A 19,536-nucleotide genomic window follows, 5' to 3' on the forward strand; every position below is an offset into this window, starting at 1 on the left:
GCAGGAGGTAGGTGTGGGGGGGGGGTATGGGGAGCTGCAAGCAGCCCCTTGCAGGCTGGAGCTCTGCCAGCTTGCAAGGGAAAAGGCATGGTTTCCCGCATTGTTATCCTTGAAAGGAGAATCCATTTTTAAAGTTTGTTCATCCATTTTTTATGTTTGTGACCCTTTCATATATTCTTGCAACTCCCTTTTGGGTTGTGACCCCCGGGTTGAGAAACATTGCCTTAGAACACCTTTCAGGGAAAAGCCTAATGAAGCAGCATGCCCTGCAGGTAAGGTCTGAAACAGAACTTCTGATATAGGTAGTATTCAAAAACACTTCACAGCTGAGGAAGGAGCCTGTCACTTGGATTCATTCCCCTTAATGATCCTGGCTTGAACACATTACTGGGACTCATCTTGAATCCTGGGTGACATGACAGAGAGCAGAACTTGGCTTCAGGCACTTTGAGGGGTTGAACTTAGAGGCATGTTGCCTCCATGAAGCCACATCAGATCCAGTTCCTACCTTACCATTGACCCATGAGCCAGGATGATGTCAATCTAACAAAGCCTGGATAGATACCCTTGCAAGAATTAGAGTTTTACTCATTTGGAGTGGTTTGTGTACTCCCAAATATTTTACACTCTAACTGGAAGCTGTGGATGAAAAATACCTTGGGATAAAAATCAAAGTGCAGAAACCTGGGTGGTTGCAGGGGCAGATCGGGGGGGGAGCGGGGGACTGCCATGGTGCAGTTTCACCCCTCTTTGATTCCTGTTCCACCCAAACTTTAAAACCAAGTGCTTAGGAAGGGCTTTATGAATATAGAGAAGGTATGAGTTGCTTATGCAGTCAATTCAGAGTGTACAAATCCCTCTTGTGTGTGTCCTGATATGGAGGGGGAGTCTAAGCCTATCATTGTAGATTGGGTAAAACCATGTACTCCATATATGATATGCAGCCTTTATGTCCTACAACAAGTGACTGAGGAGGCTCTCTTTCCTTTGTTGATATGGGCATTCTTGGGATTGCTTCTCTGTGCTATGTGATGTTCAGTTTTGGAAGGAAATCCAAAATGGAGGGCAGGCCCTTTACTAGACAAACAGCCCTCCCCCAAAACTGTGCTAGACACCGCATATATTCTCCTTTGGGACTGATGGCAGGTGTAGGGGTGATGAGGGAAGGTAAGGGGAGAACAGCTTTACAAAAACTGGAAAAAATCCAGATGACCAAGCCTATGTGTGGAGTGAGCTGACATAAAACAGTTTCCTATCCTGTTTGCTCCTTCTTGGTCACTGTGCTCTCATGTAGTGAGCTCTGAGTGGCCACCCAGTGCTGGGTGCAGGGCTGTCATCTGCCATCCTGTTTTCCCCTTGCCAAAAACAACATTGTACTACCTTGCAGCAGAGCTATGTAGGAGACCTGGGTTTGGCAGTGATATGTGTCTATTCGTTGTATTCAGTCTCACTGTAGCAGTGAGCTTCATGGTTTCAAGACAAAGGCTACTCCAAAGGTCAGCTATAAGACACTCATGCTACCTGCCCTGGCAGGTGAGCATGAAGCAAGGAAAGCAGATGAACTGAGAAAAATGAATGGAGGCAAGTGTGCTGAATAGGAGAGTAAGCTTTGGCTGGTGGGAGTTCTGTGGGAACCTGGCCTGGCTGCAGAAATGGAGAAAAGGCAAAACCCTAAGTATGCTGGATGAAGGAAACCAAGGAGAATCTTCTTTGGCATCCAAGTGCTAGGTAGGTTCTGCCTGCTGAGACTTTGTCTGCTTCCTTGATTCCCCCTTCCCCACACACACAGATACTCATGTTTAGCACCAGTTCCTCAGTAAAAAGAAGCATTTCATTTCAATAGCTGCAGAGCAGAATAACAATGTATGAAAGACTAATCTGACTATGGGAGCTTTTCTCGGGGGGAGTTTGATTGCTGCAGGGTCTTCAGACGGGCTATCTCCTGGTTGGCCCTCAGGGTCTGGTTAATGAGGTACTCGCTCTCCTGTCCCACCTCTGCCAGGCGTAGGTCAAATTCAGTCATGGTTTTGTTATCTGACATTCCTTCCAACAGCTGCTTCCCACCATCCTAGAATCAGAAAGGAGATGGATGAGAAGTGTGGACCAGGAAAGGGGGACACCTTCTACTAAGAGTCGCTGCTATCTTTTCCCCATCATCAGACTAACTTTCACTGACATTCCCCTACTGCCTGCAGGTAGGGCAGAAAAGGGCATATGTGTTTCCCCTTCACATCTCCTGGGGAGGCTGTACATTACAGTGAAGAAAACCTGGGGAAAAGGTCCAGATTAAGAGCCTACTTCTCACAAACTAAGACTTTCACCCAAGACTAAAATATCACTCGCAAGGGAACAGCAGGAAAGGACAGTAACCTTATGCAGTGCACAGTGAGATGATGTTTGCTAATGACTCCCTCTGGGTATCGTGTCAGCGGTTTTCAGGCTCATGGCTCCTGAGTAGCACAGACTGAGATGAAAATATAAAGGAGCTGTTCTGGTGTGTCCTGTCACCCATTCACCTGCTCACAGTTGGGTAAAGACAAGTGCCAGCACAATAAAATGTACTGCTGGAATCCAGAAAATGTCATGAGTTCCATTCTGCTGGCTTTCTCCTCGGCATACACCCACATTGTTGATGATTGTGTAGATGCCCCAGATAGCTTTACACTAGCTAGGCTGGGTGTCAGTAGCAGTCTAACCACAGCAGCATGAAGCTCAGCATAGGCTAATTTACCAAGCTCCTCAGGGGCAACCCTCTCTAAATTCAGTGTTGCCCTGACTGGCCTGCTACCAGCACCTGAGCCAGCTGATATACAGACTCACTGCAGACACCATGTCTTGGAAGACATATCTGGAGTGGTAGACTCTCCCATGCAGTGGAAATCCAATTCACTTAAGACACTCAAGCTATGAAGGAAAATGTTGCCAAGATCTCAGGTGTTCAGATTTTGAAGTTAACTTGCTTTGGTGGTGTTACCTCCCTCTTCTACTAACATCATCCCTAGGGGATGGGACTATCACATTTGTTTTTGACTGGTTATATCTCAAACATTTCCAACCTGCACCCATCAGATACCACATACATTGGTTGCAAATCCCAACTTTTGCTGTTTGGGGAGGCCTGGTGCCATTTAGGCCTCTTTCAAAACACGGCAGAAAGTAAGCAAAGAAGGGAAGGTCTCCTGTTGAAATGAACAGATACACATCAGCAGAGTGACTCTGGCATGTCTCCAGTGGCTTGACCAGAGGCGTGGGGGGTCAAAACTCTTGGACTGTATCCCCACATCTAGGAGTAGAGTTTTATTTTGTGGTTACAGCAGGGGACTGGGAACTAGGCCTCTGGCCTTTCATCTCTAGCTGTACTGCTGATTTTCTGGGGAAACTCAAGCGAGTCTCAGCCCCTCTCTGTCCATCTGTAAAATGGAGACAATAAAACAAATCCTGGTCTCTAGGCACTCTGAAGCTTTATTCATGGATATCAGTAACATTGCCTTGATATACTTAGATGGAAGGTATTAAACATTATGATTATTATTTAAAAGTATAAAAAACGCAGCAAAAAAGCCCTTTGGTCTTTGCTTTGCTATGCTCAAGCTCTTTCATGTTTATGTGATAATAAGAAATAGAACTAATGAGACACTTTCTATCCCCAAAGCTCTTTGAAAACACTGGCTAGTAACCAAATCTGACAATCATGTGAAGCAGGCAGATAGGCACAGCAAATCTTGCTACCTCTGCATTATACCAAGAGGGACACAGAGGCACAGAGAACTTAAAAGTTACCTTTTTCAAACCTGGCTGCACATTAGGTTACTAAATCAACTAAACAGAAGAAATCTGATCTTCAGAGATGTGGGGCACTGGAAGCTTTGAGGACATGTCTAAACTCTGGTGGCAGAGCTCAGCATCACCCAGGCCATAAACTCTAGCTGCATGTTCCTACTCCATGTGCATCAACTGCAGAAATGAGGTGGAGAGGATGCTCTGTGAGCACTGCTTGGACTGTGCTCCAGCGTTAAGTTTCTGCTGTGCTTGTGATGGCACTGTGGGGCACTCCCAGGGTGTTTCTACTGCCTCAAGTCTGTCTGGGGCTGACATGTGGAATGGGGGTGGATGATGGTGCTTAAGGCCATAGTGGGGAAACTGAGCGCCCTGCTGCTGCAGCATAGACCTGCCCTTGTTAACACCAGTGGGATTTGCACATGCTCAATTTTCAGTTTGGAAAATCAGGGCCTCGAGACGCACCAGCCAAATGGTGAGTACCAGATTTGAAAATTCTGGCCCACAGGACTTGGAAAGTCTTGGAAAGACTCCAGTGGCAGTGCTGAGAGTTATTTGAGCTCAGCAACTCAGTCAGTTTTTTAAATCTGGTCTGTATCTGGCTGGCTGGGCGAGGTTGTGATGAGTGAGACCTTCCCGCCTGTGCACTGCTGAGGGAGAAGAGCTGCAAGGGGACAGGTGTCTCAGCCAGACTTTCATATGGAACTACCATGCCCATAGCACCTTCCTTTCTAATCTGGAAACCACTTCCCAGATTGTGTGCAGTAACCATGACACCCGTAGGAAGATGTCCTGAATTTTCTGGGGGAAAACACCACCCCGGCAACATCTCTTCATGCCCAAAGCAGGAAATACAGGCTCAATGTGAGGGCCATGTAAAATGTAGCACTGCAAGGAGCCTGAAACAAAGGAATCCCCCGTCTTTAGTGATGTTTGCTGTAATCTCTCTGCTGCTAGTAACTTGCAATAAACAAAGCAAAATCACCTTAGATGTGTGTGACACAAGGATACATTCAGCTCCCTAGAGAAGGGTAGCAGTTCAGAGGCGGAAGGAGATCTGCATCTGCTTTATATAAAATTACCCAGACAGATGCACCAAGACGGCACTAGCTGCTGTGATTGCAGCAGACAGAAATTATTTCTTTTGCAGGTGCGGAAGCTACTTACCAGTCCTATGTGGTTGCATGAGAGGTTGATGCTAGTGAGAGCTGTGTTTTGAGCAAGGACTAGAGAGAAAAGTGTTGCTGTGGGCTCTGACAGCTCATTGCCTGCCAGATTGATGGATCTCAGGGAGGAATTGCTCAGCAAGGCGTGGCCTACGGCTTGCCCTCCCTCATCCTCGATGCAGTTGAGGCGCAAGTTCAAAGATATCAGTGCTGAATTCTTAGCGAGAGCATGAGCAATCGCCTGGGCACCTGGGGGCCGAATCTGGTTATTGCATAGGGTGAGAATTTCTAGTCTGCTGTGGTTCATCAGTTTGCCAATGGCTCTCGCTCCTCGGTCCCCAATCAGATTGTGAGAGAAGTCCAGCTCCACCAGGCATGGGTGGTCCAACAAGTTCCGAATCAGCAGCCGGGCCTTGTCATCATCCACTTTGCTGCGGGTCAGTTTGAAGACCTGTAGGAGGAAAAGAACATGACACTTTCTGGCACAGACCCCACTGACATTTTGCATGAGATTTTTACATGCACCCAAATGAATGAGATTCCCCACTTCTACCCTCCTTGGACAGCACTTACTAAATTCACCTTAGCTTACAGTTTAATAGCCACTGTTTGAACTGTAGCCCAAACACAACAAGATACCATCTTTGTGGTACTAGTCTTTTTAAGGGGCTTTGTTTATTCTTCACTAAAGGAATTTTGCAGTCTTAAATTTTCCCCAAGATAGGACCTCAATGGCTATGGAAGAGATCATTTCATTTAACATACATAGGCAGAAGGCAGTTCCTAAAGTCTGCCAAGCCAGAGACAGAGCATGAGCAGTTAGGTAAGTTTGACTTTGCACTGTGTGAATATACAGCGGACCAGAGTCTCTGAATCACTCTGAATCTCAGAATTGCTGGGGAGCTGAGGATTCTGCTGTTACCCAGAAAGAAACACTCTCCATGCTCCCACACTTCCCCTTGATCCCTTCATATCTGTGCTGCTGGAGGCGTTCTGCCCTGTTTATTATTTAATCAACATTTTTTACGTTCATTTGCTTATAACCCCTCTTCCCCTCCATGCCTTAAGGAAAAAATGCCTCCCTGTCCCCTTTACCATTATCCAAACAGGTGCAATAAGAGTGCTATCAATACCATTCCTCTCAGTGAATGCATGGTCACATTAGCTGAGTCCCTGGCCACACAACACCCTAGACAACCCACCCCAAAAGCAAGTAGCAGGAGACTTAAGTTTCACTTCAAACACTCAATTAGATTGGAATGGCAAAAAGGAAAGCCCTGAAGTCAGCTAACAGACAGTTGCTCGCAAGCTCAAGGAATCTTCATGTTGTGTCATTCCACTCAGCTCAGTCTGGCTCTGGTGCAACCCTACAAATTTCTGTAGCTCAGTGGCTTATACTGGGAGTGTCTACACATGCAATTAGTTCGAAGCAATAAACTCTGGCGTTTATTGCACTCGAATTTACTGCTCCTGGGCAGGCTGCTTGAACATGCACCCAGGATCACAGCACACTGAGGCAAGTAAGAGCAGCCCCAGCTGGTAGAGGGCCCAATGTGCTGCAGAGGGGCTGGCTGGGGTATGAGGGTGCTCCAGTGAAAAACTCTGCAGCAAGATGTAAATACAAGTACTAAGTACTACCCTGATGTGGAGTTAATTAGTTTCCTATGGCATAATAGGGCCACATGTGTAGATGCAAGATGTTTACTATGGAGCTAATTAATCTACTCCCCAGTAAATGACTCATGTAGACATATCCACTGGATCTTAATTTAGCCAATGGTGTGGCATGAACTACATCTTAAATAGTTTTCTGGGTTTGTGATTTGGGCTAGGCCTCTACATATTGCAGTGATCTGCACTCTATGAATACACTTGGGCATCAGATTCAAACTTTGCCTAAGAGGCTTTAAACTATTTGGCTTCTTGAATGAGGCATTTAGAAACTGCCTGTATATTGGCCAGACTGAGAGTGAGAAGCAAGCAACACTGGTCTTTTAGGCTTTTTCCTACGGTAGTTTTGGCCCTGTTTAAGCGTACACCTTAAAATATGTGTATGTGTGCTTGACAGAGAAAAATCAGCTCGGATGGAACATGTTACTTTCAAGCTTTGGCACTTCTTAAGACCCTTGGCCAGATTGGAACAGTCCTTAGAGGTGAAGTTAAACAGTTTCCATTCAAAGTTCATGCCACAATCCTTCACTCCGTAGGACAGATTCAGCTCTTCTAGATGAGGAAGGGCAACAATGAGCCCCCCTATGTCATAGTGGTGCATGGAGAGTTCATCATTCTCAACATCACTCCCAGAATCAGACAGGTCTTCCTCTTCCTTCTTCTCATTCAGCTTCACTGGAGGGAGGAACTGGTTGATCTCCAGCTTCCTGATATAGTCCTTGCAGAGAGGGATGACACCCAGGACCCGATCAGGGTCTGTTACATTAGGAATGAAGTACTTGAGGATGTTCTCCAGGTGGCGTTCAAAGAACATCCGCTTCCAGCTGCCCCCATAGCAGGAGACATCACAAACTGTCCAACGCTCAGTGCAGCACCTCTTCCAGTAGCCTTCATCGCTGATCAGGTTGGCTGTCACAGAGAGAGGAAGGCCTGTGGAGATCCTGTCCAGCACTCTCTTTTGGTGCTCAGGCAAGAGATGGTTCAAAATAGGTTTCTCTGTGGAGAATAAGGAAGAAAAGCAGATGACTCGCCAGAGTTAGAGTCAGAGAAAGGGTGTGTTCACATTACACCGTCTTATCCAATCCTAGAAATATCATGTTAATTTTTTAAGCCAGACCTATTAACATTAGTTCTTTACATTTGGCAAACAGTAATTTTATAAGATGCTTGGGAATAGCATCTGTTTATTTAGCTCCCCATCTGTGGCCCCCAACAGTAGTGAACCACACATATCCTGGGCCCTACATAGAAGTGGCTAGCAATTGTATTTTTACTGCTACATGGATTTATCATTGTCAATTCTGCTCTTAGTTACAGAAGTTTAAATCCCAAGTAACACCACAGAGTTACTCTAGTCTTACATAGCAAGATTTGGCCTGTTTCATTATCAGGGAGTATATTTGAACCTGCATAAGTGCTCTTCATAAAATTTTTGGCTTTGCACTTGGATTCTTGAGACTGTGGTATTGATAGTTTCCCACTTCCTGCCCAATGAGCCCCTCTTCAATTCCGTCTCCTATTTGTGAGCTCCCTCAACTCTTTTGCCTGAACTACTCTCCCATGTCTCAGCTTGGTTCTTTTACCCTGGAAGGTTTACACGGCTGGGAGTGCCTGTGAAATGCCATGTATGTTTTCAGCGCTATGTACATGGTTTGTATTTAATCACTGTCATCCTAATAGATTGATGAAGACTGAAGAGACCTGTCTGTACAAGGAAAACTGTAATTGAGAAGAAAAGCTGTGTGACACTTAGCCATTCTCTCTCTTCTTGGCATTTCCCTTACAAAAATGTTCTGCATAAGAAGACCATAGAGCGTTTCCCTAGAAACTTTTCCTTTATGTCCCCTGCACTCTCCTTCCAAACTCCAGACCATTAGCACTGCAATGACCTTCTCTTAGGATAAGCCTCCAATGCAGCATGTGTTGGCAAATCCATGTTTGCTTTAATTTAGCTTGCTAAGGCAATAACAGCAATGAAGATGGGGCTGCACAGATTTCACAGGGGACCAGCTGCTCATTTAAATACTGAAGACCCCTGACAGGCTCAGATGTTCTGTGCTGAAGCCCATGCTACCGCAACTTCACTGCTGCTACTGGTACCCATGCTAATGAAAACTAGGGCAGGCATGCCTACCTCCCTGTGCTTCTATCCTGCCTCCTGACTTGATGACCACAGCAAGGGATCTCCTTCCCCACCTGCTCCCACTGAACTGCCATGCCCAGGCAGTTTGGGAGTTAGATTTTTGTTGTTTCTTCTCAGTTCGTGTACTCTGGGGGAAAATTCCCCACCCAAAGAGGCCACCATTCTTGGCTTGTCACACGACAAAAAATCCTTGTGGAAACAGGAGCTATGTCGCAGAATTCTAGCCCTCTCTCACAATCTGTGTGCACTATGTGTTCTTGGACTGGAAGCAGGGAGCACTCCCAGCTTTGGGTGCAGCATGTAGCATAATGGCACCCCTATTCTGAAGGTGAATGTAATTTAAGTCAGCAATGCTCGGTCCTGCCTGGCTCAGGAGCCACATAAGCTGTCAGTGCTGACCAAAAAAGCCACAACAATTGGTATCCCCTTGGTGAGTTAGGGCAAAAGAAAAAGACTGCCTTTGAGTCTAGCAATACTTTCTGCTTGGTATGTCTATAACAGTATAAGAACTGTACGCACGCCTGCTGCAAAAGCCAGAACACACTTGTTTTCAGCCACATCTGTTAAGAGCAGTGTTCTCTTACCAGCAACATTTACACAGGAACCTTTTTTGTACTGTGTATTTAGGTGATGCTGTATAACAGAAACAGTCACTTAAGAGCAACACAGCATCAAGGCACTGACAGGTTGTCACTAATAGGAGCCAACTGTAATTGTATCATGATTGAAAGGGATACGCATCCCCCTTGTTGCATTATTCATGATTATTGGAAACACATGTCCAATGTACACAGCAAAAAAGAACCCCAAACCTTTTGATAACAGCTTCTGTGAAAAATCACAAAGAGGTAAGTCACAAAGCCACTTAAGGCTCAACAGCCATGATGTGCATATAATTGATTTGAGTACTAAAATGAGAAGAGAGGCATGAACTCATAGGTCCTGGTAAAAACTGATGTGGTGAGCACAAGCAGGGCATGGAGAGAAATTCATATGACAGGCTAAGATCTGGGCAGAGTCACATTCTATATGGGAGGTCCCAGTGGAACAGATTCACCCCTTGTGAATCTCCATAAAAATCAAGAGTTATAAGAGGGATGAACCTAATTCAACCATGTGCCTAGCAGTAACATGTGGACAGTTCACTGAAAACATCAGCTCAGTGTTCAGTAGCTGTCAAAAAGGCAAATAAAATGTTAGGGATTATTAAGAAGAGAATTGTAAACAAAAATGAAACTATCATTTTGCCCATTTATAAATCCATGGTGCATCCAAACACTGAATACTGTGCCCAGTTCTGGTCCCCACATCTCAAAAAGAATATCAAAGAACCAGAGAAGGTAGAGAGAAGGACAACAAGAATGATTAGTGGTATGGAGGGGCTTTCATACAAGAGTGGATCCCAACCTTGGGGCACGACCCAAATCAGGGTTGCAGGGGATCCGCCCCTCACTCTGCTCCTTCTGCCTGTGGGGCTCTCCCAGCACACAGTCTGCATGGTTCTTGCTGCTGCTGCCCCCACAATTCTGGCCCAGTCCGGGCACTGCTAGGCATAAGTGAGTCGGGGGCGGGGGTTGCAACCTGGATTTAAGGTCGCAGCCAAAAAAGGTTGGGAGCCACTGGTCTAAAGGTTCTGGGCCTATTCAGTTTAGAAAAGAGATGTGTGAAGGGGGACATGATAAGTGTTTACAAAATATTAAATCCATAATGGTTTGGATACAGCTGATCCTGCCTCAGGCAGGAGATTGGACTAGATCAGCGTTTTTCAATCCATGTCTCGTGACCCAAACGTGGGTTGCAAGAATACATGAAAGGGTCATGAACAAACTTTAAAAATAGATTCTCCTTTAAGGGAGAAAAACATGGGGAACCATGGGTTTTCCCTTGTAGTTTGGCAGAGTTCCAGCCTGCAAGGGCTGCTTGAGGCCCCCCATGCCCCATCAACCCCCACAGAGGTTGGGAGTGATAGGCATCAGCAGGGCAGGGGGCTGTTTTCTACTTAAACTATTTACTGGGTCAGGACTGGCCATCAGTGTTTACACATGGGTCCTAGTACAAAAAAGGTGGAGAACCACTGGACTAGATGACCTCTAGGGGCATCTATATACATGCTCCGGGGTAGAAGAGGGAGGCTTTAGTTAGAGTGACTCTCAGAGCTGCTCTAATTAAAGCTTCCGCAGCATCACATGTATTCAGCGTCCCATGCTTTAAAATGGCAGTGGAGGTGCTTTAACTAAAGCTTGTTCAACACTAGCAGACTTGCAGCCAACTCAATTAATAGAGTCTCCTCTGACATGTGCTAATAAATGTATGCCCAGATGTACTAGATTTAATATGCATTAACTGAAGCATATTAATGCAAGTGTAGATGTGCCCTGGAGATCCCTTTCAGGCTGACTTCTCTATGACTCCTGACTCCCAGTTCTCTCCACTAATCATTAGTTCTGTAAACACCAACCCTCCCTTTCCAGGGGCAAATTTTACAGCTTCCTTCTTCCATCCTCAGCACCCAGTGTTCATAGCCTGCATGCACCCATGTGTAAGAAGCCACCTTGTAAACGGTGAAGAGAAAGTAAATAGGAATTTATTATTTACTGTCTCTCACAATACAAGAACTAGGGGTCACAAAATGAAACTAGTGGATACCTCTATACATGCTATTAGTGCACCCAAATAAACTGTGGCACAGTTTGCACTGGAGCTTATTGCTCCTGGGCACATTTACATGTGCACCTGGGACCTCAGCACATTGAGCTGGGGCAGCATAGTCCCAACTGGCAGGGGACACGGTGGGTCAGCCTGCCAGCCTGGAGCTGATCTGCTCCTGCTCAATGTGCTGCGGAGGGGCTGGCTGGGGCACAAGGATGCTTCAGTGCAGGGCTAGACCTCACAAGCCTACTGCAGGTTTAAGTGTATAACAAGGCTGTCAGCAGGCCCGTTGCAGCTGGCTTACTTTCAAAGTTGATGATGATGTGCTGAAGGCAGAGCTCAGTGAGGTGTGGTATGATGGCTAGGGACCACTCTGGATCCTCAGCAATGATCCGTCGCATGTGGCGGATGTTGGCTGCAGGGTTCACCACAGATGTTCGCACTGGGGGGGGCATCACACTGGTATCTCCAAGGACCGGCTCCTGCATCTTCACATGGGAGAATGAGGCTATCCCTTTTGATGAAGTAGAGGCACAGTCTGCTTCTGGCTGGCAGTTGCCAGCCGCATTTACAGTTGGCATTCTTAGAAGAAAGACAGTTGTGGAAAGGGCCAGCAGTCTTCTTATTGCTAATTAAAACAAATAGAAACATTGTGACAAGATATTTGCAAGCCATCACTCTGCTTGCTTTGCTTATATGAAATACGCCTTTTCCCTACCCTTTGTCTGTCTTAATTGTAAGCTCTTCTGTGAAGCGACAGTCTGGTGTTCTTATTTATATGGTACCTGACACTATAAAGCCCCTTGGTACTAGCGTAATAAATGTAACAGATAGAGATAATAGTATGGTACTGCTAGGAAGAGGTCTCAAACCTTTACAAGTGAAAACTCATGGGAACTGTATTCACTTCTAGGTGCAATCATTTCTCTGCCTTTCCTTTTGGCTTCTACCAGCGGATCTCATTGCTCTTCACAAGCACTTGTGAACTGTGCCTCCACAGTTCAGACCCTCACAAAAATTACATATAAGAATCAGAAGACAGTAGCATACAGGACTCTGGACTCCTAGGGTATTATGTCTCGTGTTGACCATAGTTTTACTAAGAGTTTATTTTATGGATTTGTATGGGATGGCTTGGATAGGGCTGATCCTGCCTCAGGCAGGGGGTTGAAGTAGATGACCTCTGGAGGTCCCTTCCAGCCCTACATCTCAAAGACTCCCGATTCTCAGTTCTCTCTACTAACCATTAGTTCTGTAAGCACCAGTCCTCCCTACCCATGGGCAAGTTTTCCAGCTTTCTTCTCCCAACTTCTGCAGTCCCTGTTCTTGGTCTGCATATACCCATGTGTAGGACACCAGCTTGTAAAGCACGTGGCTAAAACTCTCAGTGACAGACTTGAGTGAGGACAGCAAAGGATGGACTAGAAAGGAAGGGGCTTCATTTCTGCAACACAGATGCTGGGATCTGCCTTTCATGATTCAGCATGTCCAATGACAGTAATCTATACTAGTGAGCCTTTCTCTGAGCACCCCATGTTATTGCAGCTGCTCAGAGGTTAAGAGGAAGATGAAGTACCTTCATGACTGGGACTAACTGCTGTCCCTGCAACAGCTGGAGCTTAGAAATGGAAAAGGCTCAGAACTGCCTTTTATTTGGAGGGACTTCAAGAGAGGAGTTTGCACAAGTACAGAAGAGAAGCAAGGGAAAGATGCTTTCTAATGAGAGGTCAGGCAGGGAGTGCTAAAGAAGGAATAAAATCTTGCCGTAGCTCCTCTCCATTGGATCCCTGCTTGGCCCCAGATAAATGAGTGAGTCTGGCTTTCCCCACTAGGCTGCACCAACAGGGCAACTAAAAATGTTCAGAGGCCATCAAGTGGTATGCTGAAAGGGGAGAGGCAATTAGAGAGACAGCCTGAGTATAAATAAGACACCAGGCGGAAAAGAATGAATGACATTCAAAGATAAAACTGAGGAAGTACAACTTGTGATGTCATCAAGAAGTGGTGCCATGGGCAAAGGTGACATTGCTGACAGACATATTTAGACCAGTGTGGCTAGAGTACACATGCCTTGCAGTCAGGTGCACTGGAGAGGGAGGTCCCTATCTTTATTTGCACTTCAGGACTTGTTTTGGCATGGAGCTTGTGCTTATGCCAGAAACGAGCACTGGAGTTGGATGAGATGTCCCTCCAAAAAGCCCTCCAACAACATCCTGCGAAGGAGCCTATAGACACATAGGATCCCAGGCCATGCTGTCCCGCCCGCGCATTTGTCTGGAACAGTGCTTTGATCCCACACAATTCTACCAGAACAGAGGGAGAAGCAGATGCTGCTACCCAGATCAAGCTCATTATTTCTTTTCCCCCTACATGAGATTACTCCATTTTCCTTTACACAAGCAATATGTGCTGGCTCAGTCAACATAAGCTCCTGTTTCTTTGAAACCTTTATTGTAGACAGTTGGCTTTGATAGAAAGCCCTTCCAAAACTGTCTGAGGAAGTAACTGTTAAACAGCCAGCATAAAGGAAGAGAGGAGATCTATGAAATGTCAAAAAATAGAGTCAAACAAAAATTACTCATGTCAGACTGCAAAGAATGTGTCAGCAAAGGCATCTTCAAATGTATTCATACCAAATGTTAAAGGAAAGTAATCAGTTAATAATGATAGTAGGGAACAGGAGATGAAAGATAAAGCCACGGCAGGTGGTTCTTGTCCTTTGGTCTTGAGAGAGGACAAAGGGCTGCTTAAGATATGGATTGTACCTCCTGATATATCTGTGTGAGAACATCAATGGAAATGGTAGTGAAAAGATGAGGAGGAGGAAGACTGTATACCCAGGAAGAATCACAGAATGACAGGGTTGGGAAGAGACCTCAAGGGCCATCTAGTCCAGTGCCTCCTGCCCAGCTGCAGGATGAACTGTTCCTGTGCTATCCCAGATAAATACCCATTTGCCTCTTCTTGGAAACCTCCAATGAAGGAGATTACACATGTATTTCAGACAACTTATTTCACGCCCTACTGTTCTGACAGTAATTCAGTGAAACTGTGGGAGTAGAGTGGGGTGACTACATCAAACGGGCTGGAAGAAATAGGGGGATGCAGTCTGAAGAGTCAGAAACAAAGTATGAGAAAGGGAGCAGAAGGGTTTCTTTAAATAGCACAAAACACACAGGGGATTGCCAGGCCTGTCCAGACAGCTATCACCAATTGTGAGGGAAAGAGAAAGGATGGTATGTAGCTCACTGCTGGTGCATAGGTCTACTGCCATCATGGATTTACGTTAGCTAAAGGTAAGGCTTTAGGGACTGAAGGACTTGGGGAAGAAGGACGAAAGTCAGAGAGTGACCAGATGGCCTTGAGATCATGTTAAAGAGGACAGGCTCCCTGCCCAGTGCTTCCTTCCTTCCTTTCTAAAGGTGCTGATGTTTCTCTACCACCCATGCTAGGCCCAGCTCACTGTGCCTATTGCCAGCATTCCTGACCTTTCTGGAGGCATCCCAGGAAGACTGACAATTTGGGATCACAAGTCAGCATGGATGGCCTAAGATTATCCCATGACTGTGCTCCAGAACAGAATCTGAATGACAGTTTCCTGACTGCACCGTAACTTAGTTGATACTTTTCTTTTTTTAAGAGAGACTTAAGAAAACCAAAGCACATGCTAGAGTACCAAGCTCCATCCTGTGGACCAAGGGAGCAGAGCTGCCTGCAGATCGGTGCAATGCTCCCTTTTATCTGAACAGTGAAGTCAACCAAGTGATCCATGGTCTGGTTGGGATCAGGAGAAGAGTTTATAATTAATAGCATAACTAACTAAAAAGTTTATAGTTAACTATCTAACTCTGACTTAGCCACAACCTCTTTCCATTCTAGACAGATCCCACATGTGATGCTGCACAACATTAGCCACTGGCATGGACCCCTGGGACAGCTGTTAATGATGCACACTCTGGCTGGGTCTATACAAAACATGTTTCTCTGTTTCCAGTTCCCTACTGCTCCAACTTAGCATTCAGTGTGAACATGGATATAGGAGAAGTGAGGTTGATAGGGTGTGATAACTATTCTACAAGGTGCCTGAATCAACTCAGCGATAGAGGGCTCAAGGTGTTGCGTCTGACACTGACTCACTGATCACACTGAATCAATTACCACTACTTTTGGCATAGTAATCACACATTGCTCCTGTTGTTCAAAGATTCTGCATGTCTCCAGACCAGAGCAAATCCCATGTTGAAATGGCTGCTGAAGGTTCATTATACCCCACCTACATTTGGTTTAAGAACCTTAGACAGAAAATCATTGCTGATATGGCAGATTCTAGGAATGTCTGTAGCTTACCATATATGTAAACTTCAGTGTTGTAACTGGCTGTCTTATTAACAAGCCAGAAATAGTAAATAAAAGTAATGCATTCTCCTTTTTACCTACTCTATGCCAACATCACCGGGAGTTCAAAGGCTCTATTAAATAATATATAAAGAAGTGGGACATTCAGTGATTTTCCAATCTCATTTATGCACAAACTAACACATTTTGCCTTTCAACACAGAATTCACTAAAAAAAGGTATATTTCTGTTGTCTGCAAGAAATAATTTCAACAATATTCCCTCCAAGTGATTCTAGTTAAACCTGCTGCTTAATACTCTAGTTCTGTGGTGCCCAAACTTTTTTGGCAAGCAGATACTGTCAACCCCCAAATCTTCAGGAACCACCGTTCTTCCTTATCATCAAACTCGTACCTAAAAGTGGGCTTTGGAGCAGTGAGATTCATGGGCTACACTTTAGGAACCACTGTTCTAGTTCTTCAGGTCCAAAGTAAATAAGGTATGCTCAAACATATAGTTCACCTGCTTCTGGTTTTTTATCCAAAACCCGTCTAGGTCAACGGAAAGAATCCTACTGAAGTCTCTGGGCTTTGAATTGGACCCCTGATGGTGATAACTTAGTCCAAGAAACAGAATTAAGCAAAAGTACCTGTCTACAGTAGAGCTTGTATATTTAAAATATATTTGAAAAATAGTGTTTCAAAACTAATTTTTAGCCTAACAGAGTTTGTATCCCCATCTGGGCTCTGTCTACCCAGAATTTCAGGAAGTTCTTCTAGCATTGCGCTAGATGGGTGGAAACACTGGCTGAACTGCAGGTCTTATTACTATAACATGCTATATTTGTGTCTGCCCTCAGCTTGGTTAGATGCAATGGCTAAAGGTCCTAATTGCTGTCAAGCATTCTTATTATGGGTAAGAACTCTTACCAATTGGATTCTTAGCAATTCTGACACCCATTTTTACTGATGCTACACTTGCTTTAGGAAGTCTGTTGTAGAATCTTAAGGAGAAAACCTACAAGAGTGGTTCTTGGGTAAAGAAAAAAATACACACCGGTCAAGGAAACTGTGCTAACTACAGCCAGACTGGAAAAACAGATGTTAGGTCCAAAAAACCAGGTCAAACTAGGCCTGCCAACTGTTTATGAATGTGTTTGTTGCTGTCAACAGTATAACTTAAACTGTGCCAGGGACAATATGACCTCCTGGAACTTCTTTTACTTAAGGTGCTGTGATTCACTGTCAGCATATTGGACACTGCTAGTAGGGGTCACTGCTGTAATGTTATTTCATAAACACAAAGTAGCTAAGGAATGACCATCAACCAACACTTGCCAATTAGCACTGCACGGTTACAGTTCAATAAATTTTGCATCCGTATCTGGGCTAAGGCCACCTAATGGGCCAGGAACTGTGGGAAGGAGACATTCAACATAGGCCTATACAGCAACATGGAGAGAAATAAGGAAAAGGCTACTTTCAAGCCTCATCAAAGTCCTGAATGAGGAGTGGCTTTCTCCTCTCTGATATCTGGAATCATGGGGAGGGGAGATGGAGTTTGGTCACCATTCAGTAATTACTAAATTAAACGATATTTCATCTAAAGATCTAAAGTAATAACTCACTGTAAGGTAAGCAAAATATCTTTGTTTTCCAGTCAGGAAAAGTGAGGTCCTGAGAGGGAAAGGACCCACAGGAAATCTATCATGTTGCTGTGAACAGACCATAGATCTAAATCCTAAGGCTTGAACAGCCAGAACATGCTTCCTTCATCTCCTCACTAATTGCTTTCTGATGTTCCTTTCTAAACTGTGAATGTCAGGATACTTAAAGGTGAAAGGTTCTTGATTTAATCTCAAACCCTCATACTTTGTGTTTCTCACACAAAACCCCCATTAACACTACCAGCACCTGAAGCAGACAAATACTGTTTTGGAAGTTAGCAGTGTACTCAACCTAATAAAATAAAAAAAATAAAAAACCCCCAAAACCCCAAAACAAAACAAAGTAAGGCCCTGGCCTTAAATTTTGACAAGTAAACAAGGCAGAACTGATGTTCCAATCTAAAAGTTTTCTGTCCATTTGGATACAACAGCAACTCACCAAGTGGTGTTGGTCAGTAGCATGGATGTCATTGTCTGTGTTAATAGCCTGAAGTCAGGTAGAAGGCCAGGTAGATTTTCACCTTATAGACTAACCAAAGTAGATAGATAGATAGATCTATCCAGATAGACTTGTGATCTCTATATATCACTACTTTAGTTAGTCTCTAACGTTAAACTCCACCCTGCTACCTGCTGGTCATCACATGAGGCCAATCCCTTACCACACAAAGCAAGTGAAAAAGCAGGCAAACATAACTTTACAAAACCCAGCCTAAAGCATCATAGAATGAGCTTCTCTCACAATTTCTGAGGACCACTGTTTAAGAGTAATGAATCTGAGGTAATGCGATGCAGCATGTTAGTATACTGACCATAGCATCATCTGAAAAAGCAATGAAATCATGGTAATAGAGATCTCAAGACAGCACAGCCTCTGCTAGTTAAATACTTGCTGGAAGCTGGGATGAGAGCACCAGGTCTTCCTTGCTCAACCAGGCGAATCTGGCGAAGTTATTTTCCAACCAGTTGACCATGCGCACAAGAGTCCCCATCCAGAAGCTTTTACTAGCCCAAGCCCCCATGTTTCCCAATGTGAAAATAACCAGTGCAGAACCAGTGCAGAGCAGAGGGGCCTCTGGAGGAGAGAAGGGAAGGCATTTCTGTAAAGTGGGTGAGAGGGAAAATGGGGGAGCAGGAGGGGTTTGAGCCCCGAGCTCCCCGGATGCACCCAAACTGGCTGCCTGGACCTCTAGTTCCCGGGCAGCAAATAGGAGCAGCAAATCCCTGCCCTAGAAAGCCTTGGGGCTGCTCCACAGCCAGAGCTGATGGCTATGGGTGCTGCCGGCTCACCCCTTCAGTCCCCGGGGGGAGGCCGTGTCTCTTGGCTGGCTCGAGAGCCCCCTTCAGACAGGTGTCTGCGAGGAGGGGGGAGGGGGGCAGAGACGGAAGCACCCCTCCCCTGCACCCCTCCCGCCAGGCACCTCAGGGCGTGGGAAGCGCGGCAGGACCAGGACCAGGACCAGGACCAGAGCCGGCCGGGTGCTTTGGGATGGGGAGATCACAGCCAGGAAAGCACGGGGGTCCCGGCCGCAGCCCCGTGGGCAGCCCCGCTCCCCCCCAGCCGGAGTCACTCCGGAGCCGCCCCGCTCACCCAGCGCCGCCTGCCCGGCCCGGCCGCGGTTGCCGGGCAACAGCTGGTTGCCGGGGCGGGGCGGGGCGGGGCGGGACCGCCCCTTCCCGCGGGGTAGCGCCAGCGCGCGGGCGGGCCCGGCGGGCCTGGACCTTGGACCGGCACTGCCACTGCTTAGGTATTCAAGGCAGGGAGCAGTAAGCAGAGCAGCAGATCTGGAGGGGAGGGGAAGAAGCAGAAAGCGGAGCAACCATGCAGGCAGGAAGCAGAGGGAACAGGCTGACCACAGGGCAAGGAGCAGAGCAGGCAGAAACAGGGTGGCCATCGTAGAGGATGGTCCGGTTGTCCTCTATTGATATGAAACTGGACACCTTCATGTCCTCACTTTTTCTCTTGAGGAGAGAGAGCTGTTCTTGAAGAGGAGCTCCTTGGTCTGATGGATAGTGGGGTTGGTCAGCAGCAGCATAGGAATTTTTCTCTTGAAGAGAAAAATAGAGGACATAAAGCCATCTGGTTTCATAACAATACAGGACAGTATCAGAAAACCGGAATGTCCTCT

The 19,536-nt window shown here is 45.9% G+C and overlaps 1 protein-coding gene across 2 annotated transcripts; it reads right to left on the reverse strand.

The window, feature by feature from the left end:
* Positions 1-852: 852 nt before the first annotated feature.
* On the reverse strand, positions 853-19,138 carry DRC5 (dynein regulatory complex subunit 5). Of its 2 annotated transcripts, none has more exons than XM_090046388.1 (5): positions 18,999-19,138; positions 11,711-12,034; positions 7,042-7,610; positions 4,945-5,394; positions 853-2,068 (listed from the first exon to the last, which is right to left on the reverse strand). In XM_090046388.1, exons 2-5 carry the CDS (start codon positions 11,985-11,987, stop codon positions 1,883-1,885), a joined length of 1,482 nt encoding a protein of 493 aa, XP_089902514.1. In that variant the 5' UTR covers positions 11,988-12,034; positions 18,999-19,138; the 3' UTR covers positions 853-1,882. The 2 variants fall into 2 exon arrangements, with proteins under 2 accessions (XP_089902514.1, XP_089902524.1); XM_090046398.1 differs by lacking the exon at positions 18,999-19,138 and adding an exon at positions 18,829-18,907.
* Positions 19,139-19,536: the final 398 nt, after the last annotated feature.

The sequence above is a fragment of the Crocodylus siamensis genome, chromosome 1 (genome assembly GCF_052110815.1).
Source record: "Crocodylus siamensis isolate JL-2025a chromosome 1, ASM5211081v1, whole genome shotgun sequence".
In the NCBI taxonomy this organism is placed as follows: Eukaryota; Metazoa; Chordata; order Crocodylia; family Crocodylidae; genus Crocodylus; species Crocodylus siamensis.

What these genes read in the sequence shown, in the direction of transcription:
- DRC5 (XM_090046388.1), bottom strand. Translation starts at nt 11,987, where the DNA reads ATGCCAACTGTAAATGCGGCTGGCAACTGCCAGCCAGAAGCAGACTGT. An exon ending in AGAAGTGCCAAAGCTTGAAA is followed by an intron (nt 5,395 to 7,041) that starts GTAACATGTTCC and finishes TTCCTCCTACAG; the next exon opens with GTCTTCAAACTGACCCGCAG. An exon ending in CATGCAACCACATAGGACTG is followed by an intron (nt 2,069 to 4,944) that starts GTAAGTAGCTTC and finishes TTCTGATTCTAG; the next exon opens with GATGGTGGGAAGCAGCTGTT.